General features: G+C 39.9%; 2 protein-coding genes across 3 annotated transcripts; one reads left to right on the forward strand and one right to left on the reverse strand.

Moving 5' to 3' along the window:
* Positions 1-2079: 2079 nt before the first annotated feature.
* On the reverse strand, positions 2080-7953 carry SelT (selenoprotein T). The gene is made up of 3 exons (XM_089651290.1): positions 7741-7953; positions 7136-7265; positions 2080-2678 (listed from the first exon to the last, which is right to left on the reverse strand). The coding sequence occupies exons 1-3, from the start codon at positions 7896-7898 to the stop codon at positions 2355-2357; spliced, it is 612 nt and encodes a 203-aa protein (XP_089507416.1). The 5' UTR covers positions 7899-7953; the 3' UTR covers positions 2080-2354.
* A 339-nt stretch (positions 7954-8292) lies between these two features.
* LOC149424129 (PITH domain-containing protein CG6153) lies at positions 8293-22457 on the forward strand. Of its 2 annotated transcripts, none has more exons than XM_089631171.1 (5): positions 8293-8404; positions 8567-8768; positions 10246-10367; positions 20891-20995; positions 22116-22457. In XM_089631171.1, exons 2-5 carry the CDS (start codon positions 8583-8585, stop codon positions 22324-22326), a joined length of 624 nt encoding a protein of 207 aa, XP_089487297.1. In that variant the 5' UTR covers positions 8293-8404; positions 8567-8582; the 3' UTR covers positions 22327-22457. The 2 variants fall into 2 exon arrangements, with proteins under 2 accessions (XP_089487297.1, XP_089487298.1); XM_089631172.1 differs by having other exon boundaries at positions 8317-8404; positions 8570-8768.
* The last annotated feature ends 1800 nt before the right edge of the window (positions 22458-24257 follow it).

Consider the following 24257-nt stretch of genomic DNA (forward strand, 5'->3'; position numbering starts at 1 on the left):
TTAATTTTCAAGTTCTGTAAAGGTCTTTTCAAGTTCTAATAAAATAACAGCACTTGAATAGAACTTTCACAGAACTTGAAGATTAACTTTGAAATTTCATGAATTGTTCAAATTCTGTGAAACAACCCGTCCTTATAGATTTAGTTACTAGATAATTTAGAAAATTAAATGCATTATAAACATTCAAAAGATTTGTATTTAAGATATTATTCATGAATCATAATCAGATTGTGTATGGTTATTCAAGTCATTTAAATAATAAAGAAAGAATATTATACTATCAAACTGAATGTTTTAGATTTTGGCTGTGGGTCATTTGACACAATAAACACCGGAGGATAATTTTTTTGAAACATTGACTAACGTAATTTAGCATCATAGTTCGATTAGGAGAAGTTGAATTGCTACAATTAAAAAACACTTTTTATAAAAATCCATAGTATGTAATACATTTAATTATAAAGTGATCAGGTCATTTAATTCCTGACTGAATGATTCTGTTAATGAAAATAGCGTTTTTGCACAAGCAACTAATTAAGATAACAATATTGGATACATAATTATTTACTTAAACGCTGCACTTTAAGGCACAGATTATGGAAATTACACTTCGTTTCAACAATTACTACAAGAAACAACTATTTACAAGTACAAAATAGGTTATTTATTAGTTTAGGTTAATGAAGTAATTTATGCATATTTAGATTGAAACTAATCATTCGAAAATCCAAAATGGCAGCAAACGGAAATAAAAAAACTTAAACTTAATGCATCTTTTACTTTCTGTGCAAATGTAGTTAGTTATATCTTGTTTTAAGTTGAAACGAAGTGTAATTTCCATAATCTGTGTCCATTAAAAGTGCAGCGGTTAGGTAAATATTTACTCAATTTTGTTACTTCACATCAAACACAGAAAATTCACTCTAATCTCAAGGATATTAAAATTTCCTATGTACATCAGATATAAACAAACGCATTATTGTTAAAATAAAATTATTTCAATTGCTTGTTAAAATCGTGAAAATTAAATGTTCCTTTTGATTTGTAAACATTTTGAGTATGTAATTATTATTTCTATCGTGTGAAAGTACAAAATAAATTTTAAATAATTAAAGTATGAAAATGAAAAAAATATGTCAAAGAATTCATTATCTGCAAATAGTAAGCATAATTGAAACTGAATAACCCAAAGCTAGAACCTTCTCCGATAGGCAAAAGGAGAATATGATGATGCCCAATCTTAAGGTTCTCTATTTTACATTATTCTGTTTCGCCTTCACCTTCATACATTCAAAACAGAATAGTCCTACTGCCGTCCTGTTCGTATGACTCAATAACTCTACCACATAATGGTTGTTTTATATTAACTTCCTAACATCCGATTTTATTTAATATCATCACTAAAAACAAAATCTACTCTTTTTAGGGTTTTTTGTGTTGGATACTCAAATAATTACAATGAAAATATGTAATGTAGATTTTAAAGAGAATTTACGCATAAGGAAAAGAAATTGAACTTGAACACGTATCAGTTCTTTTAAATAATATTGACGATATCCACACAAACATTTCTAAATTTAAAAAGAAACAAAAAAAATAAAACTTTGTTCGATGCAATTTTTAACAATTCAACATTTATTTGCGAAAGCAATTTGGTGTAAACACAGAAGAAATATTAATAATTTCAGTAAATAATTACAGTCTTATCTTCTGTTTTATCAGGATCTTATTTTTAGAACAACGGAAAAGTACTTAGTATTTCATATTTGTAAAATCAACGTGTAAATAAGTGAACATAGAAATATTTACTCATAAGCATTACGCGAGTAAAAAAAACGGATTTTATATTTCAAGGAATGACGTGAAACATAAACTCTATTGTTTATGTTTACCTTGAGGAATGCTTTTGAGTTTGATAAGGTTCTAGTATCGTTAATAAAGCAGCAACGTTGGTCATTTTGGGTGGAACAATCCATTGATGTGAATAAAGTTTGAACGGGAAAGAACTGGAATAATTATATATTGTTAGAACTATGTATTATTATTTTAATGGTCTGTTTCAAGAGAATGACACACCAACTGTCATGTAAATACATATTTACAAATTTTATAAAAAAATTCCAACGGCTGCCTATGAAAAGTTATTTAAAATGATAAGTGAACATTCTCAGTAGCTTCCTTCATGCACACTAAACTCTCTATTATCTGAATCGATTTAAATTAACTTATTGTGGAATCTGAAAAAAGGGCATAAGAAACAATAAGGGTAGATAAGAAAGAGTTTACTGTACATGCTTTAATTGCAATGATTGTTAATGCTGCTCTCCGTCATTTCAATCTTTGGGAATCGGTGATTATTTAACAAAGCCTGATTTAACAGCGTCGTCAACGTTAAATAGCCGCTGGGTGTTCTCGATGATCTGGAATAGCTCGGGCGGCTGCGGGATGCGGCCAGTTTCTAATTTGGACCACACGGGCATGTCGTTGAGGTAGATTTCAAAGGCTCCCGAGGACACCAGCTGACCCTCGATGGTGTTGCAGAGGAAGAACAGCATCATGCACGAGTACAACTTATTGTCGATGCACCACTGCCACCAGGAAGGCTGCTGTTTGTTAAACAACGCAAACACGTTCATTCCGCTCATTACGCAGACAATCAGACACATTTTTAAAATTCCCTGAAAATAAAACAGAGAACAAAATTTTAACAGAGAAAGAAATAAAACTGAGTATTTGCCTGAATGCTGAATAGAAAATTTTCAACCTTTAGTGCAATTATATTTAGGGGGTATTTCACTATCTCTGATTATGTTCTGACCAAGCACTAATCCGCGGAATAGTCATGTTTTCGTTTTCACTATATCTGAATAACGCTAACGCTCGGGTTAAAGTTAGATTTGACTAATCAGTGCTCGAACTTCACGTTAGGCGCTATTCCTCGAATCAAAGATGGCGTCAAAACATTCCGAGTTTAACAGCTGAGAAGTGAGTCGAATTTTGTAGAATGAATTTTAATGCTTGTATGATCCATCCTGAATTATTTGATTGTGTTCAAAATAAGAAACAATGTATTAATTCGACACGAATCTATCTAAAATGACCTGATAATCAACATAACATAACCAAACAAATGCACACTTCGCGGTGTACGGACTGTGACGCATGACAGCCGTGGCAGTAGATGGAATAACTGCAAACATTTTGCGATGTTGCCAGACTATTTGGAGTGTTATCTATCCGGAAGCTAGAAACAATGGTGAAACGGTCGCCGTTGAATAACGAAGTTATTCTGATCTTTAAATCCAGCCAACGGATAGCTAGTCAGATATTTAGCCCGACATAGTGAAATACCCCCTTAAGCTTATTAACCGGTCAGCAACGTAAGCAGATATACACGATAAAATAATGATAGCAGTCAAGTACAATAAGCGTGTTTACACGTCAACGCGTGTGTTTCCACAAAAATCGTCATAACTCCGTTATTCTTCTAGTGACATCCCTAAAACAAAAAGTAGAATATTCGTATTGAATGAAGCTTCACATCTCTATTCAAAGTTATCCATAGAAACCCGTAAAAAGACCTACTCAGTGGAAGCAAATTTTACCCGCCAAATCGTAAAACGACGCCAAGAAAGCCGTTTGACGTGCCGACCCGCCTCGCAAGTTTAATTATTTTTTTAAAAATATATTTTGTATGAAATGGTCAAAAAGTGAAGTGACAGAATTGTTTATTGTACATTTGTACGATGAAATAAGTGTTTTTTTTTTACATTATCCGTGATTTTAGTATCGTTTTTACATAAAACATTACAGGTGAGTCATTTTTACAATTTTTTCATGTTTCCATTCTAAATTTAAATATTTACAAATGTTAATATTTATTTATGATACAACAATTTGAAAGCCTATTTTGTAACCTTTCTAAAACAGTTTTTACTATTCGGCTCCGTTCAGTAATGTTTCATTTATAGAGCTTTGATTGTGAGGCGGTAATAACACAACGTTTTCGTGAAATTGACATTTCGGTAAAGACATCTTAGCTTCAAGTTCGCGAAAAGTCGGAGGGGTTAAGGCTCGTTATGAAATTGGGTGAAAGAATTGAAATCTTACAGTGACAGTGAAAAATGCATTTGTAAGCAGGAAAATTAAAGGAGACTTCGATTTCTTCTTATTTATTTTTTGACAAACTGCTTTGGCAGTTTAGCGGGTAAAATAAATATTATTTAGAGGTTTACTATCATTTTCCTGTTGGTTCACCAGTATTTTTTATATTGTACAACAGATTGCTAATCTAATTACAGTACAATATTCTCATTCTGGCACTCTTCACATCATATAACAAATTCTTAAGGCTATTTAGAGAGAAATTAAATACATGTACTGTTTCTGAAATTTCATTCAAAACCGACATTCCTCGCGTCATGCTGTATTGAGTTAGTACATCTGTTCTGCCGTATGGTATCTTGAACAAGTCATGGAGCCGACTACGGTTGAAGTTCTCGAGAAATAAGCCATAGCATTCCAAGAGAAATGGGTTATCAAATCTATATAGGTGCACGAACTTCGGATAAGTTCCATGCGTCCGCATATACATGTACCCGAGGAATTTTTTCAGGATTAGTTCCAGCATATTTACATATTTAGTTTGGTGCGTCGAGTCCACTCGCCACTAGCATACTCCAGCTTACTTCTTAGCTTAATGCTGTACTAAATGGGCTTCTGTGATCATAGTGACACATTTTTTTAATATTAAATTGTAACTAGTTTTTTCTGACCATTCAGGTCAGAATGCATTTGTAAGCAGTCTTGGTAAGAGATTATTTCCATCATAAGTTTTAGGTAAGCCGCAAATAGAAGACATCTTACATATTTTACGCAGACTTGGATATAGTCTATAAGTATGAGGAACAATAGGGCACCAAGGTTTGACCCCTGGGGGATACCTGACAATGCAGGAATTTTTTTGATTTATGTCTATTTATCAATACATATTGGCTTCTGGATTTTAAATAGGAGGCGAAGAAGATAAGTGTTTGTTGATCGAAACCAAGTTTAAACATTTTGAGTAATAAAATGTCATAATCAACTCGACAAAATAAATGCCTTGGCAAAATCCGTATACACTACATCTGTTTAGTGTCTCAAGTCCAGTCCGACGGCCACCAATCGCGAAAATTTCAACAAATTAGAAACTGTGGATTTTTTGGCATAAAACTGTGTAGATTTTCAACAGAAAAGGCATAATTTGGTAATGTATTTTTTTATAAATAATTATTTCAAATATTTTTGGTATTGTTGACAGTATGGCTGTCACATTAGTCACCAGTGTCTGTAATTCTTTTACGGGCCCAGAGACGATATACATTTACACAGTGTATAGAATATACCCATAAAGAGTGCAGTTGGTAAGCATACCTGATACATATAAACATATTTAAAATATTTTATAAGAAAAAATAAAATATATGCATTGTAGGAAGTTATAAAGTATCAATTCACATTCTTTTTTGCACATAATTAAATTATTTTGGAACACATCAAAAAGAAGACTCAAGCATAACTCATGCATCAAAAACCGAAAATAGTAGGTACATTTTATGAGGTATTAGATAAAATTGTCGCCGATTCTCTTTGCATTAAAAAATATTTCATACCAAATTATAATACAGACTTTACACATTTCACATTGCGTAGGTACCTACTAGCGTATCGGTTCATTTTTGTGATTGCGTAGAGCCTACGATTAGGCAGCTTGCAATCAATAGCATCTTAGGTCCATCACACCACATCTGTATCTCTTCCCCCTACTAATATTGAAATTTGAAATGGACCCCTTAATCTGGATATTAATTTGCATATTCAAACTCACTGTAAAAAGGGACTACATGGACTTTAAGCGGGAAAACATGATTGTGAAGTGACATAAATGTAAATTGCAAATGTTTAGTTTTTTATTAGAAGCATAACATATCATTCTTTACTTGTTTAATTGCAAAAAGAATCATTAAAATTTGTTGATATTTGTCCAATTTATTGCATTTTTATTTAATCCCATACTTTTTTAAATTTGAAAACTGTAGCAAATTACATACATAGGGGCCGTTCAAGTATTATGTAAGCACTATAGGGGGGCAGGGGGGTCTTTGCTTTGCTTATTTTTGATGACATGGGGGGTGGGGGGGTCGAGATAGTGATTACGTCAGCACTGCTCAGCAGTAGTTTTTTTTTTTTACACATTGGCAACCCACACATTGTCTATGTTTGAAAACCGAATACATATTCGGGGATTCCCACAAATAGTTAATACGTTTAGGTACTCGCTTAGTTTGTTTCAATGAATATTATGTGCATTAAAATCCTCTATCCTAAGTCTATTTTATAAGTGCTGCTTATGAATCAAAAAAACAGAATACATTAACAGAAAAATGCATATAGTTACCAATTTTTACGTAAGCATGGGAGGGGGGGGTAAGAGCTTTGCTTACTTTTGGTGACAAGGGGGGAGAGGGGGTAAATAATTGTAATAAATCTGCTTACGTAATACTTGAACGGCCCCATACTTGCAAAATAAGCGTAGCACCAAAACGGTTGCAGTCACCTTATATTGCAATATTAATGAACTAAATCATAGATAGACCACTCACTAGATCGATATCTTCGGGCTTTTTTGTAAAAAATAAATTTGTCCTAAAAACACATAGATATGCCAATATATAGACAGTCAAGTTCTCATTCGGAGCCTACTTATTATACTGTACATGGATAAAGTTAGGTAATCATATGAAGTCACAATATTTCGGTTCCAATTTTCGATCGAGTTATCCCCCCTGAACTAAATAAAACAGAGTACATGTTTCCAAATTTAAAATTTTTCAAATATTGAATGTCTCATAGGAGTATAATATTGAAACATTGAAGAATTATTACAATAGTATGGTAGGTTCCGTCACACTGTCCTACCAGGAACATAGGAAATAGAAATAAAATACACATAAATCATAAAATAGGAATTCTTCATTCCGATAATTAGAATAAATTTAATGACTAAAGCAGGAAGCTCCAATTTAGGCATTCTCCAGGAATACCTACTTTAAAATTTATAAATGCTTTCAAATTTAAGTAATATTAAACTTACAATTATTCTGGACAGAAGCATGTTGAATCCAGGGGGATCATAGTTAGCCCCGTACACAGAAATATCAGGATACTTCTGTTGGATGATTCCAGAATACTCGTCAAATACTTTCTTATATCCACAAGAGTAGCTGCAAATAAAACATGGTTCATTCACCTACTTTACGGTTTAACATATTTGTTGATTCAAATTGTGTAATTGCACAAGGTCACATACTATTTCGTAAGGTGGTGAGAGTAACACAAGTAAATCCTATTAGTCCCAACACTCGCATAATTCTAGCCTGATCACAATAAGCCAATACATAGGAAGTATGTAAATGACTCCATATTAAAATAAACAATTAAAATGTAAGCGATAATTTTAATATCTTGCGAGGTTAAAGGTTAGGTTCAGGTAAATCGTCGAAGAGGTCAACTTGATTTTCTTTTTTACCATCAAGCACGCCTCTTGCATTTAACACATTTGAATACGAAAAGTTGATATGTTTTCAATATTTGCGCTATTCAAATGCTTCCGCGCCTAAGAACACTGATGATTTAAGACCAATTACAAATATAACTAATTGCATATTTTATTATAGATAACCACAAGGTGCCGCTTACCAATACATTATGTTCATACTCAGTCCTCCGACGATCGGGCCCACCCCCCTGAGGGGCATATCATTTTCCGCATAGTTTTCACCGGCAACATTGAGGGAGCATATTATAAATAAAAGAAAAACGCTCACAAAAACTAGAGGACTATTAATTTTCGACATTTTGATCTTGCTACCAGTTGCGACTTGCGACAGATGACAGTTGCATAGATATTAAGAATTTTGTTTCGATAAAATCAAATCATTGAAACAAAATGAACAAATTATACAAGTGGCTAGAATCACGTTTTCGGGTAGGTGAAGCAGTGTGCAACAAGTTTTTCATTATTTATTATTTTTTTTAATCGGGTAAGTATTGATGCCATTTATAGCCAATATTTTCAAAATAATTATTAAAGTATTTTTTCAATATAACAGGTTAAATAATGGCATTCGGTTTCGTTATTATCGAATACAGACATTACTGTATTATGCATTCCCATGTATACAACACTTTATGTATCAGAAACAAAGTTACCGAATAATCTCTCTTGGATAGCAACACCAATTTCTTACTGTCATTCGTATGCATTCGAATATCCGCGTTTTTCTATGGCGGAAGCAGAAGACTAAAAAATAAATATTGAAAGAATAAATATATTCCGCGCTTTTCAATTTTTATTACTTTGGTAAGAACATTTCCAAGACTATTAATACATTGATAATCCCCGATAATGAGTCAACCTGTTCCTATATTGCGTTTTAGAATCCTGTCTATTTCGAACGAGATGTTTACCATTGAAGATATTGGAAATTTGATGACTAATGAGATTTTGTATACATTATTTTAGCAGTTTAGTCGGAGAAATGTCTCACCACCATGGTCATAGCTGTGAGGGAGATAATAATCACGATGACACCCCGGAGATGGGCATACAGTACAGTCTGTATGAGAAAATAGACATTTCCAATGTGGAATGCCTGAACGAGTCTGAGGAAGATGCAGGAAAGCAGGTTTTCAAGCCGTGGGAGGAAAGACTAAATTTAGAAAAGGTTTATTTCATTTTCTTATACTATCATTGTATTTTACTGAACATTAGCACAATAGATGTCCGTTGTTATTGCAATACGGCTTCTCAGTGTGTTCCCCATTTTTAACTTCAAATGCATACTAATTTATTTTTTTTTGGTAAACTAATGTTTAAGATTTTTTATGCATAGCACAAAGGGTAACAATTATTTTACAAGCAATAATTATTCGCCTGAAACACTCATCCACATTGAAAAATCTCCTGATAAAAGATATATGACGCCAACGGGACAATTGTCGTCATGTATCTTTTATCAGGAGATTTTTCAATGTGGATGAGTGTTTCAGGCGAATAATTATTGCTTGTAAAATAATTGTTCAAATGCATAGCTAATATTTATCTTATACCTACAATCTAAAAGTATCGTTTGCTACATCTTGTTTTGTTACAAAATAATACTATTAAACTTCAAAGCAAGTCTGTGCACGGGCATGGAGCAGTGAACCAATTGTTGATAAACTTTTGGAATTCCGCTGCATGCTTAACACGTAAAAAAATTATAAATATCTCTTGGTTTCAACTTAATTACTACAAGAAATATGATATAATATTTATGTTGTGGGAGATGGTAAAAGATGCATTAAAGTTCCATTTTTTCTCAATCCAACTTAAGTTTGAAGGAAAGTTAGGAAATACGCATAAATAACCAAAACTAACCTTCAAACCTATTTTGTGCATGTTTACATAAACCCCTAACTTAAACAGTTATCTCCTTTAGATATTTAAGTTGAAATGAAGTGTTGTTTTTTTAAAGAGCCTTTCGACAAGTTTACTCAATTGTTTTTTACACAACGCTGCAGAAAATTATTTAGATTTATTATGAAAAATTAAAAGTTAATACAAAAATTAATCACTCTGCCATAGGTCACCCCAAGTGGTTCGCTATATCTGGTGACTTAGCAGGGGTGCCCGGGTTCATGGGGTGAGGTTTGACAGGGCTAACTGCATGTCGGGCCGGATCTCTCCAGCCTGACTCTCGATCCAGCGCCTTGCACCGCAGTGGGAAGGATGGATTCATGTCACTCCTGGACACACTCACCCCCAGATTCCCACCCACCCTTTATTCATTTTCCTTCCAAGAACTACATGTCCTTCATTTTACTTTAAAGACCCTCTACAGAGCAAGAGATGGCATAAGCACTGAGGGAAATTGTTTTCCTCGGGGCCTCCTGTGTAGAGTCACTGTAAAAAAGATGAAAGTAACTTTTTTCAATATTTTATCATTGATTTTTTTGACTCCTTGTGAAGGTGTAGGCTGCTTCCTCATTGCTACTCGGTTGTATTCTAGAATTTTCCGACATTATTTATTTTTCATTTTTGAAAATTGTTTATTAAAATGATATTTTTGCTTGGATCATGGAACAGAGAAGAAACTGAGCTGCAATCAATAGGTTTTTCCAACTTCCTTTATTAAAAGATGGTCATCTTTTTTCCGACAGATGGTGGAGAGTGACGCAGATGCGGAACTATTGTTTAATATTCCATTCACCGGCAATGTTAAACTTAAAGGGATCATTGTCATTGGGGAGGACTCAGATTGCCACCCGGCACGTCTAAGAATGTATGTTACCAAATTAATTCTTATAATTACGCATTAACTTTTCAGTGCAAATGATCTCACAAATTCATTCCCGATATCATCTCAGACTTTCTGCTTGCTCTTTTCTTTTCTACCTGCAAGGGTAACCACGTGCTACATTTCGGGATTGCTGAGCATGCCTAAATATGTAATCAGCGCCGGCTCTTTATGTAATGCTTTTTATTCCAAATTTAATCAATATTTGGATGTAAATGTAAATTACTTGTTACTACACTATGATTTGTAAGCTTTTGAAATTTCCGTAACTTTTAGTGTTGCGATAATTAATATTTTTTAAAAAGAAAGACAAATATTCCCAGATTACGAATAACCAGACAATATTTGAAAATCTCCTACTACCACCACAGTAAGGGGTAAATGTTGCTTGTGTTGTGATGGAGGACTTAGCTAGCCGAGGAATTGAACACATTACACCTGGGTGGGACCCAAGCGCGATGTCAACGGTCGATAATGATTAGTGTTGTTTGGTTCACATTTATTTTTTAACATCTGCAGTGATGATGGACACTTCAAGGCTTTCCGAAACTTGACTAAATGAGGAGGAAGTGCAATGTGTTTAACACCCAAAAAACTTATTTTTTAAAAATTTAATGTGAATACCGCACAAGAGTCCCAACTGCTCCCATCCATCTGGAGCCAGTGTGACTATGTCATCCCCAATTGGGATATGTTGTGAGGTTGACGGTACTAGGAGGGGAAGGAGATGGGAAAGAGGAAGCTGGGGGAGTACAAGACTTTTTCAGATCTGGTCCCCAAACACGGCTAAAGCAACATTTAAATTGTGAATGGTGGTCTTACACCAGGGGGATGATGAGAATATCTCCTTCTTTGTAACATGTCGCAAGTATACTACAATCGAACTTGGTTATAACGATCACGGCAATAGCAAGTTCACGACTATAATGAGCAATTACAAAACAATATTTTAGTTCAGGCTTATCTTCATATAATTGTTGACTGTTATAACGGGTTCGATTCAGTCATATACCGAACAAATAATTTTGTCACACAATTTCTGAATACATTAATCGGTCTTTGGGTCTGAAAAAATATTTGGGAATTATTTTCAAGTAAGTAAGTAGTAACAAACAAAAGGGGCGGCCCGGTTAAAGATTGTCGGTAATGTGAGCCATTGCTATCCATCGGGCACTATGTAAAATTGTCATGAAATCTGCGAAAGTCCTGCGAAATTTGTTCCCTTATTACGTCTTCTTTTGTATTACAACTCATCGTCAATTTTGTCTTAAAAACCAATAAATATGTATGTGAAGGTACCTAGTTACGAGTACCTATATCCCTGCATGGGGTAAATTTATGATAGTGATGCACAGCTTTTTCCGCACAGGGGCCGCTTTGCCTATTTTTCAAACAGGCCGCGACCTACAAGCGCATTTTTTTTTTCTTTTCACTGTGGGGGAGCGGGCTGACAGCGAAATTCAAGAGTTAAGGTTTCTGTTGATTTTTTTGAATTTCGTGTTATACAAACTGGTTCTTCAAATTTGGTTCCATTTAGGAAATGCTGCGTACATTAACCAAAACTCTATAAAAAATGTTCTCAGCTAGGTAATGTTCTCAAGAATTACCCCAAACATTTAGATTTTTCGCTATAGCCAAGTGGGCCATATGAAATTGACATACTGGCCGCAAAAATGGTCCACGCAGATTGTGCAACACTGGTTTGTGACAAATAAAATTTTACAGCAGAAAACCAAAACAATTTTGTAAGCTAGTTATTTATGATAAGAGTGAGATTTTCCAAGCAGGTGGATACAGTGATAGTAAGATAGACAATTAAGGTTAAACGCAACGCTAGTTATATTCTACGTGTTCATAGATGGCGTTAATTAAATAAATTTATTAAAATACGCTTTTGCAAAGTATTTCTTTACAATATTAAGAAAAATCATTTGTTTGCGCTCGTATATACGCAATATGAATATATCGGACGTGCAGAGCCAAAGTCATTATGAGATAACAAGATCTCAAGTTTTTACGATGTCCTTAATATTTTTGATAAAACCATTTAGATATCTGCGTCAAAATAAATATGATACTATAATATTATTCCACATCCTTAATGTGCGACTGCTATAGTTAATATTAATGGATTTTCGGCGCCACCATACATTTAAAAACTAATGTTTTTGTTTTGTTCAACACAGTGAAGAGATAAGGGTGATCGCTAATTACTCTCATTGAACATGTGTGAAATTTAATGTATAATTTTGTCCAATAAATAGAGAAGTAACTGGTACAAACAGTCACTTCTCATCCGAGAGTTCTCGGGAAAGTAATACTTGTTTAATTTAATGTTTTCCTACTGCCCCTGCAAAAACTCTCAGATCAAGGTGTCAATGTGTGCCGGTGCCCTATTGAATTTGCAGTATTTGTGCGGGCTTCACTAACTTGGTCCCGTACAAATTGGTCCTTCGAGCCGGATCTACGCATTACGCCTTTAATCGTGCTTCAGTAAAGATGCCTTCGCTCCGCAGTGGCCATAAAATCTCTACGTCATCCGGGGCGTCGCGATCAGCAACCAGCGTTCCCGCAGACCGAGACAAACGTATGTCTCGCCGAGCCCCGGACCCTACTTCCAACTCTCCGACTGATGTTCCCATTAGCCAAGATGCACCCCAGCAAGCTGATCAAGCTATGCTTGCCTCGGACTCCATTGAACAATCAACCACAGCTTGGGGTCCCATCCTGACCCACAGTTCCCCGGCCCCCCAGGAGTCCGACGGAGAGGATGATGACCAACGGTCAGAGTCAACTGAGGATGCAATACAAATGTTGCGCCGTGAGTTGCGCACTCGAGAGAAGCAGCACGTTAAGCACACCGCCAACCTACTTGCAGCCCTGGCAGCAGCAACAAAGACATCCGCCGCACTGCAAGCAGGCCACCAACCTGCCGATTCCAGGTTCACAACTATCCAAGCCCCCGTGGCGCCTGGAGCGTGGCCCGCCTTGAATGCCGGCTACGCTATCACAGCACCCGGGCAAGCCTCGAATGCATGCCCGGTGCAAACAGCGCCTGGAGCGTGGCCCGCCTCGAATGCCGGCTACGCTATCACAGCACCCGGGCAAGCCTCGAATGCATGCCCGGTGCAAACAGCGCCTGGAGCGTGGCCCGCCTCGAATGCCGGCTACGCTATCACAGCACCCGGGCAAGCCTCGAATGCATGCCCGGTGCAAACAGCACCTGGAGCGTGGCCCGCCTCGAATGCCGGCTACGCTATCACACTACCCGGGCAAGCCTCGAATGCATGCCCGGTGCAAACAGCGCCTGGAGCGTGGCCCGCCTCGAATGCCGGCTACGCTATCACAGCACCCGGGCAAGCCTCGAATGCATGCCCGGTGCAAACAGCGCCTGGAGCGTGGCCCGCCTCGAATGCCGGCTACGCTATCACAGCACCCGGGCAAGCCTCGAATGCATGCCCGGTGCAAACAGCGCCTGGAGTGTGGCCCGCCTCGAAAGCCGGTTACACTATCACAGCACCCGGGCAAGCCTTGAATGCATGCCCGGTGCGTACACTGCCGGGAACACGGCCCGCCTCAAATCCTGGCCACGCTATCATAAAACCCGGACCCGCCTCGAATGCACGCTCAGTGCACATACTGTCGGAAACTACGGGACACACGGCACCCGTGGCAAGCATTCCCATAGCCGATTATACTCTACCACAGTACCCCGAGCGACAGCTCCAAGCAGCAGTACCTGGAGAAGTGGAATTTACGCATAACAGATCGCAGCAATTCCCTACGAGTCAGGATTTTTCACCACTGTTTCCGCCACTGCCTACGGCCGATGAGACAGCACAGCACACTCACGAGTGGGTGCAAAAAGGCGCTGATCAGCTGTCCCAGATCACCTCAGCAATAGCAGAGGGTTTTCGCACGTCCCGTGCCCAAGAAAGCCCTCGCACGATAGAGGACGATACACGGATGGCCGCCTTAATCGCAAGGCAGACCACGGCCAAGGATCTTCCCCTCTTCCTGGGTGACCCGCTCGAGTGGCCCACATGGAAAGCCCAGTACACCCAATCCACAACCACTTGCAGAATGACTTCATCTGAAAACCTCATCCGGCTGCAGCGTGCACTAAAAGGGAAGGCTCGGGATGCAGTCGGCCCTCTCCTCATGGATCCCGCTCAAGTTCCAGAGATCCTCTCTGTCCTCGAGCAGCGATACGGTGGCGCCAGCGCAATAGCCACGCTGATGTTGGAAAAGGTGAAAAAGCTGCCGTATCTCACAATAGACGCAACCCTTGAGGACCTGGCAGACTTCTCCGGAACCGTCCAGAACTTGGTGACATCACTTAGGATCCTTAGGACTGACGGATACCTGACCAACCCCACCCTACTGAATGACATCACAACAAAGATGCCGATTACGCTACGGATGACCTGGCTGTATGAGACACGTGGTCTTACGAGTCTAGCTACAATAACTCAGCTGGCAGCATTTCTGAAAAGTATGGCTAACGCTATACCCAACAGCGGGATGATCGACCCAGTGCGACCTCGACCGCGACGGACCAAGCAGGTGCATGTAGTAAACGGTGAAGAAGTTAAACCAGACTCTAGACCCGCTGAATTTGTTACATCGCGTAAGAGGAGTGAGCCTCGCGAAAATAAAATGAACAATACGCGTAAACGCAAACTGTCTAGTGAAAGTTGCGGCCAGTGCGGTGGCAACCACAAAACTCGCGAGTGCACCGAGTTCGCGGAGAAAAGTCTCGCCCTCCGGTGGACAATGGTGCGACAGAAGAACCTGTGTCGTAAGTGTCTGGATCGACACCACTCACGGGACTGTAAAACCAAGGCATGGTGCGGCATAGGAGGGTGCAGATCACCACATCACCGTTTGCTTCATGACCCACAGTTCGTACCGGAAGGTGCTGTCGGTGAGGTTAACTTGTGACGCCAGACGACGGACCGGAGCGTGCTGTTAAAAATTGTGCAGGTTATGTTGGGCGTCCCCCAAGGAAGCAAAGTTTTGGTGTTCGCGCTCCTCGACGAAGGCTCAACTGTGACACTTGTCGACGCTGACATCGCGACACGGATCGGGGTGAGCGGCCCAGTCCGCGGCATACGGATCCATGGCGCCAAAGGGATGTGCACCTCTGACACACTCTCCCGCCGAGTGAAGCTGACCATAAGAGGATGTGATAGCAGTGACACCTACTACATCATCGCCAACACGATCTCCGACCTCAACCTGCCAGAACAACAGGCCCAGGGAAACCTTGTCACCCCAAAACTTTTGATAGGGCAAGACAATGCTCATCTGATCGTTTCACGGGAAGTGCGCGAAGACCATGACACTACGCGAATAGTGTCACGAACCGCACTGGGGTGGATCGCCCATGGGGGTGTCGGGACTGGCAGTGACAATAAATCCACGACGCTGGCACTACAAATTGAATCAGCCGCAGATATCCGCCTAAGAGAATTGGTAAAATGCAACTTTGCCGTTGACTCTCTTGGCGTAACTGCCGCGGTGAGAACCCAGGCAAGCGAACAAAGGGCCATCGCACTAATGAACACGACTACCCGGCCTCTTCGCACTGGGAGGTGGGAAACTGGCCTCCTGTGGCGTAATCCGGAAGCCACATTGCCTGACAACCGGCAGTGCGCGCTGAAACGACTTCATTCCCTTGAGAAGAAGCTGGCAGCAGATCAGAATCTGGCAGCAGCCTACAGCGACAAGATGAGCCAGCTGGTCAACAAAGGATACGCCAGGAAGCTGTCTAAACTGGAAGCGTCAACAACCGCACCCAGAAAATGGTACCTGCCGCACTTTGCGGTGACAAACCCCAATAAGCCAGGGAAGATCAGAATAGTGTTTGACGCCGCCAGTCGATGCCGAGGGACCTCCCTTAATGACCAGCTGCTTACCGGCCCTGACCTGCTGTCTTCCCTCTTAGGGAATATTCTGCGCTTTCGAGAGGGAAACATCGCCATTGCCGCAGATATCAAGGAAATGTTTCTGCAGATCAAGATAAGGCGGGAAGATCAGCTGTCCCAACTCTACCTCTGGAGATTACCGAACCAACACGAACCTGATACTTACCAGATGTCATCTATGATGTTCGGAGCCACTTGTTCACCGAGCAGCGCCCAGTTCGTCCGGAACAAGGTAGCCGGGGAATACGAACATGAAAACCCGATTGCCGCAGCAGCCATTCGTTCTAAATTCTACATGGATGACTACCTAGATGCGGTAGACAGTTGTCAGGAGGCTGCCTCACTCGTCCACGGTGTGAGCACCCTCCTCGCGAAAGGAGGATTCCACCTAACTAGCTGGGCATCTAACAGTCCAGCTGCCATAGCCGGTGTTCCCACAGAAGACCGGGCCAGTTCCACAGTGCGGATCAGCGGTGGAGGTACGGAGACGGAACGAGTGCTCGGACTAGTTTGGGACCCATCCACTGATAACTTCCTGTACTCATTCCAAGAGGCGATCACGCCAGAAGTGGCCACGCGACCCACGAAAAGGCAGCTGCTCTCAATAGTAATGAAAATCTTCGACCCAGTAGGCTTCATTTCCTGCCTTACAATCCGGTCGAAGATACTGCTGCAGGCCGTGTGGCGCTCGAGTATAGGCTGGGACAACCCCATTACCCCTGAACATACACAGAGGTGGACCGAATGGCTGAGCCTGTTGAATACACACAGCATTTCAGTTCCGAGACGCTGCCTCCATCTCAAGCAGAACAGCGTGACCCTACATCTCTTCTGCGATGCGTCAGAACAAGCCTGCTGCGCTGTCGCCTATTACACCGAAGAAGTAAATGGATCCCTACAGGCGACATTTCTGGCCAGTAAATGCAAAGTGGCGCCACTGAAGCCCCTCTCCATTCCCCGCCTTGAGTTACAAGCCGGACTCATCGCGGCAAGACTAGCCCAGACCATCCACAAGGAAAGCCAGGCCCGTATATCCCAAACGTACTTCTGGACAGACTCTGCAACCGTATTGTGCTGGTTACGAACTGACCCACGTACGTACTCTGCCTTCGTGGCAAACAGACTGGGCGAAATAGATGAGTTAACCAACATACTCGACTGGAGATGGGTGCCAACCAAGCTCAATCCCGCTGACATCGGTACAAGGGACTCAGATGTGCCCGACCTATCACCCAAAGGAAGGTGGTTTACCGGGCCGGCCTTTATCATTTTACCTGAGAGTGCGTGGCCAAAAGAGCGTGCACCTGTCAAAAGGCCCGACGACCAGACACTAGAGGTTAAGCCTCACTACGTCGGCCTTCTATCAACTGCAAGGGAAGCCTTACCATCCATCGAGAGATTCTCCTCATGGCAACGGCTGATTCGTGCAACAGCATGGGTTCTCCGCTTTGTGAAACAATGTCGGATGAAAGTTAACAAATCTGTAGGGGGCCCACTGCGAGCGGAGGAGATCAAGGAGGCGGAAGACAGATGGATAAAAAGGTCTCAGGAGGACGCCTTCAATACTGACATGACCACCCTCAAGCAAGGCCAAATGCTGCCGACTGGTAGTCGTCTGAACCCATTAAACCCCTTCTTCGGACAAGACGGCGCCCTGCGGATGGGTACCCGGCTGCGAGCTCTAGCGAAAACGAAGTGTGTAGCACGGACTCCCGTCATCCTGGATGGAGACCACCCGTACACTCAGCTCCTGATTCGCCACTACCACCAGAAGGCGGACCATCCCAGCACGGAGAAGACGGTCGCAGAGGTGCGGGGCGATTTCTTTGTACTGCGTCTGCGCACTACAAGCAGGAAGATAGCACACGCCTGCCCCACCTGCCACATAAGGAGAAGCAAACCCTCTCCACCACTAATGGGGGCGCTACCACCACCTCGACTGATGCATCACATCCGCCCATTTACACATTGCGGACTCGACTACTTCGGGCCTATGGAGATCACGGTTGGCAGACATCGGGAAAAACGATATGGAGCCATCTTCACTTGTCTCTCGACCCGCGCCATTCACTTAGAACTGGCCGCCTCACTGACCGCAGACTCAGCCATCATGGCCATACAGCGGATGACTGCGCGAAGGGGACAACCCGCAGCCATGTACTCCGACAACGGAACAAATTTTCATGGAGCCGATGCAGAGATGAGAGACGCTCTGGTATCATTGAGCCACGATGCCAGAATGCTTGATGCCATAGCCACCCAGGGCATTGAGTGGCATTTCATACCTCCAATGACGCCCCACATGGGGGGAGCTTGGGAGAGGCTTGTACGGTCAGTAAAAAGAGCCCTGAGCACCACACTTAAGGAACGGGCACCTAGAGAAGAAACCTTACTCACGGCCCTGGCAGAGGCTGAATTCACAGTGAACAACAGACCACTCACTCACATATCAGTTGACCCACGCGACGAAGAGCCTTTGACCCCCAACCACTTTCTTCTAGGGTCGGCTGGAAAGCGTCCCCTCTTGTCCATGTTTGGCAAAAAGGAAGAGGAAATATGCCTTCGCCGCCAGTGGCGTATCGGCCAGCAACTTGCAGACATATTCTGGAGGCGGTGGCTTCTAGAATACCTTCCCACCATGGCAGCTCGGCAAAAATGGCACAACCCGGTCACACCCATTAAGAAGGATGACCTGGTGGTCATTATGGACTCCACGCTGCCACGGAACAGCTGGCCGCGTGGCCGCGTCCTTGAGGCCGTGCCCGCCGCCGACGGACAAGTCAGGACAGCCCGTATCCAGACAAGTTCCGGAATATATGTTAGACCGGCCATTAAAATCGCCGTCATACTACCTGCTTCAACAACACCAGCCGATCCAATCACCAGCACGACAACACCTGCCTAGCCGAAACCCCTTGCAATGACATCAACTGCAAACACGAGACGCTGGGATGAAACAGAACACGCCCGACGGAGTAGCTGGGCGCAGCAGAGACTGCACCGTGGGGAGTATATCGGACGTGCAGAGCCAAAGTCATTATGAGATAACAAGATCTCAAGTTTTTACGATGTCCTTAATATTTTTGATAAAACCATTTAGATATCTGCGTCAAAATAAATATGATACTATAATATTATTCCACATCCTTAATGTGCGACTGCTATAGTTAATATTAATGGATTTTCGGCGCCACCATACATTTAAAAACTAATGTTTTTGTTTTGTTCAACACAGTGAAGAGATAAGGGTGATCGCTAATTACTCTCATTGAACATGTGTGAAATTTAATGTATAATTTTGTCCAATAAATAGAGAAGTAACTGGTACAAACAGTCACTTCTCATCCGAGAGTTCTCGGGAAAGTAATACTTGTTTAATTTAATGTTTTCCTACTGCCCCTGCAAAAACTCTCAGATCAAGGTGTCAATGTGTGCCGGTGCCCTATTGAATTTGCAGTATTTGTGCGGGCTTCACTAACTTGGTCCCGTACAATGAATATGAATCAATAGTTTTGTTCGTTTAAAAACTCAATTCTTTCGAGAAAGGCAAACAAATACAATATTGTACTGATTATTCAATCCAATATTGTATGTGCATGCCTTTCTCGATAGAATTGAGTTTTTATATAGACAAAACTATTTATTCATATTCATATTGCGTATATGCGGGCGCAAACATATAATTTGTCTTAAAACTGTAAAGCAATACCTTGCAAAAAGCGAATTTTGATCAAATTAATTAATTAACGCCATCTATGAACACGTAGAATATAACAAGCGTTGCGTTTAACCTTAAGTGATATTTTTCTTGGAAGCCTTGAACCAGGTGATGATAGTTATGATGCGTTGATTGTTTTGAAGACGAATTGAGAAGCATGAAAGCGAAATCTTTAAAACTATTGATAATAAATTTGAGTGATAAAAGTTTATTTTTTAAATAAGTAATACCTACTCATATTTTGAAAATATACTGTACTTTTGCAAATATAGTTGAGGCAGGCAGGTAGGTATATACGACTTTTAATTTGTTTATTATTTTGGAAATAGCGATTAATGGCTATAATGAGCAAATTTTTGTCAGTCCTTCATGCTCGTTATAAACAAGTTTGACTGTATGTATTATTTTTAATAAATAAATTCTGAAATAACACAAATTTCATCAAATAAAATTTACTTGTTACATAGTTATTTTCTAATGATGCCAGTACTTGAGGAAAAGATTTTTACATTAGCTCTGCAGCCCCGAGGAAAATATTTTCCTTCAGGGCCTATGTCATCTTTGGGAAGTTATTGTGGAGGGTCTTTTAAAGAAAAATTAATAGAGGAAGTTCTGGGATGGAAAAAGGTATGAGATGTCCAGGAGTGACAGACGTATGAATCCAATTTACTTGAATTTGAATTGAATGAATTTATTCCTAGGACCATTAAAATGGTTACTTGGTCAAAGTTCAAAGGCTTCTAGTTTCTTCTCTGTTGCTTTTGTCAGGGTCTGACAATTAGCAAATGGAGTAACAGATTAATATTGCACATTTATCTTATTTCTATCAAACATCTTACAATGCTGTCTTTTTGTTGTAGTTTTAAAAACCGCCCCAGCATGACCTTCGACGACGTGGGAGCCTGCCCTGATCAGCAGTTTGAGATGCAGCGTGACACCACCGGGGCATTGGAGTACTCCACCAAGTAGGCCACTTCTTATTGTATTACCCATATGTATTTACATATGACCGGCCCTGTGCAGGTGCAAGTGGAGCAGTTCGCTCTAGGCGCCGACTTGTCAATGCGCCAAGGAGCCAAGATGCTGATAATACCTAACACAGCACCATTGAGGTTTTTACTAGTGCCAGTCGCCGTTTGGGTCAGGGCCGTCCCTGTACAGAGCCATTGTAGTCACCTCTCCGTCTCATAAAAGACGCATGTAACCGAAAGAGAAGTTACAATGAAACGGAGAAATCATTGCAGGGCCATGTATACATAGAGGTAAGTGGAAAACTCAGGACAGCGGCAATTCAAAACATTTTAAAAATGTCATATGAAGTCATGAAAAGGCCACAGATGGAACAATGAAATTGATATCTGTTCAAAAAGAATTTTGATATTTGAAAATGTTTAATCAATTTGACCTTTGGGTCAAATTTGAATATGCAAAGTAGGACAAAATTGACCTTACTCCGGGCATACTGACACTCCCATAACATATAGGTTCTCAATAGTTTATCTCTTCAACGAGAGTTGAGTTTGTAACATGGGGTGACTTTATCAATTTTCAACTTTGAAACAAAATAACTTCTTTATTAAAATTTTATGTCATATGTTCAAACGTTATGAATACAAAAATGTTATGTAAAAAAAATTGTTAGTGTTCAAAATAAAAAATGTTGATCAGGGGTCGAGCGACTTTTATATATAATTTTTTAGAAGCTTATTATAATAACACGCCAATCTCAAAAAAATAGTGCAAGTTTGAATATTCATGTATATATACCGATAGACACTGTTTTTTTTTTAAAAACTGTTATACCGATAATATGATATACACTGATATATTGTTTAAATTTTTAAATTTATACAATGCATGTACTTTTTCTCTGTCCGAATATATTAAAAAACACAATTCAACCACCAATATGTTTAAATATATAAATAGTTACCAACTAATTTGACATTAATTTTCGAAGCGTCATTCTATTGCCTGAAAAAAAATCATTAAAAAAGGCAAGTAAGCGATAATTATGCAGATATCCGCGATGATCAATGTTGCCCCATATGTATTACGTAATATAATTATGTATGTATTTCATAGGATCGTTGCCTTCTCGTCCGTCACCCATCTCACGTTGCATTTCCCTACCAACTTTGGGTCGGAGACCACCAAGATCTACTACATAGGGCTGCGCGGGGAATTCACGGCAGCGCACCGCCACGGAGTCACCATCTGCACTTACGAGTCCACTCCCAACGTGTCTGACCATAAGACGGATGCCTACAACAGCGTCAGCAAAGAGATCCAGTGACCACCACACTCAATCACCACTACTATCCTGTAATGCTACTTGCATGTAAGCTGATAGCTGATTGTCAATGTTATTTATTGCCCTATTTAAGTTAAGTTTTGTTGTTTTTAATGTAAAAAATTATTTGTGATACCAAATAAATTTGATATTTTTGCATAAAGTTTTTAAGTTGAAATAACTTCGGAAACTCACTACACGAGTGGAAAATTGGTGATTCACATTAGAGTCGATTTTGTAGTACAACTTTTTTGTTAATTTGAGATTTCGTTTTCGAATAAATCGCGTCCAAAGTTCAAATTTTTAGGGGAAAATTTTAAAAAAATCGATCTTCAGAAGATTAATATCAGGTTTTTAATGTCTTTTAAAATGTGTCAAAGCATGATGTAGGCGACAGATTACGCTATACGCATTATGGCTTGACCTATTTCAGCTGCTGAAATAGGTCAAGCCTTGCAAATATATATACTTATAGCATGGTCTGTCACAGGCTTAAAGCTGGCTTCAAAAGTGTTCAAACCCTTTAGTTGCCGAAAAAAGTTTTTTTGGGTACTCTATTTGATAAAGATTCACCAGTTTCCCAATTTTGTACTACGAGTTTCTGGACACTGTCCATAATAATATATATAATGTTTTGTATACGTGATACCTACTGGGCAACAGTCCTGACTGCCTGAAATGATTACACCATGGCAATCTACACATTGGGAAGTTGTAAATGTTGGGAAATATCAGGCTATTCAGATCTGGTTACTATACATGGCTAAAGTCATTTCAAGCAATTCGATTATGAATGGCGGTTTCCCATCAGGGCGATACTGAAAGTATCTTCCACTTCAGAATGCAATAGTGACTGACTGAGACTAGATTTTCAGCTGATACTGAAACTGAAACAAAATTTCGACTTCTGTTCTATTTTCGGCCAAAACCGAAACTTATTTAACTCTTTGTTAGCAAAATTTTCGTCATATTCTGTCTGATCCTATTTTCGACATAATTTACTTGTTTTTGTAAATTCTACCATCGTACCGGATAATGTGTTTATCTTAACAAACTTCAGACGGGAAAGGTATTTTTTCCCATTCGGTCGATTGTTACCTTTTGCGCTGGCTTCATTTCAATGGCAGAAAAGAATAAATTATCCAATGTTTTTGTATGAATATTATATGCCAATCTCTTTCTAAAGGTCCCAACTATATGTACATAATTATCAAATTGCAATACAATTCTTCTTTTTATGTTTATATTCGAGTCTTTCATGTACATCTGTATTTCAACAAAGGGACCTTTTATTATTGAATACCTGACACTTGGTAAGCAATGCGTTTGAGGATTAACGAAATATGTTTTAGTTTGTTTAAATAATAATGGATACACAAGAACAATAATTGCTTTAAGAATTATTAGTAAGTGGGAACATTCTGGAAGATTCGTTTTTAATATGTACCTACCTACTCTTGCAGTCTTAAAGAATATTATTGTTTGAAGGGGTATAATATTTCTGTGTTTTGTGAAGATTTTTCTCAACGCCAACATTAGCCAGTGTTCTCGTTCTCATTAGTAAAAACCTTAAGGGCTCTGTGTTACTTGTTAAGTATTATCGGCACCTTGGCTCCTTGGCGCCTTGGAGGTTGGCGCCCGGAGTAAACTGCTCCAATTGCGCTCGTACAGGACCGGCACTGAATCTACTGTATCACATTTAAAATCGCACGGAAAAATACCTCATTGAATCTTTAACTTTGTTCATTTCTAAAACTTCCGCTCGGCAAAATGTGATTTCTCCACTGGCAAGTCAAACCATGCAAACTGTCGATTAATAAGTCATTTTTTTTCATAAATAATAATAATAATAATACTTGGATGACTTGTATAGCGCCATTTTTGTGCAAAAACACCTCAAGGGCGCTGTACAAACTTATAATACATTTCTACAG

Source organism: Hesperophylax consimilis, chromosome 4, assembly GCF_061612785.1.
Source record: "Hesperophylax consimilis isolate HC1 chromosome 4, BYU_Hcon_1.0, whole genome shotgun sequence".
NCBI lineage: Eukaryota > Metazoa > Arthropoda > Insecta > Trichoptera > Limnephilidae > Hesperophylax > Hesperophylax consimilis.

Bases quoted from the DNA above. Each gene is read 5' to 3' on its own strand.
- SelT (XM_089651290.1), bottom strand. From the start codon at position 7,898: ATGTCGAAAATTAATAGTCCTCTAGTTTTTGTGAGCGTTTTTCTTTTA. The intron at 7,266-7,740 runs GTAAGCGGCACC...TTTTATTTGCAG, and splicing joins AGTATGAACATAATGTATTG to CTACTCTTGTGGATATAAGA. The intron at 2,679-7,135 runs GTAAGTTTAATA...TTTTATTTTCAG, and splicing joins TGCTTCTGTCCAGAATAATT to GGAATTTTAAAAATGTGTCT.
- LOC149424129 (XM_089631171.1), top strand. From the start codon at position 8,583: ATGTCTCACCACCATGGTCATAGCTGTGAGGGAGATAATAATCACGAT. The intron at 8,769-10,245 runs GTTTATTTCATT...TTTTTCCGACAG, and splicing joins AAAGACTAAATTTAGAAAAG to ATGGTGGAGAGTGACGCAGA. The intron at 20,996-22,115 runs GTAGGCCACTTC...TGTATTTCATAG, and splicing joins GCATTGGAGTACTCCACCAA to GATCGTTGCCTTCTCGTCCG.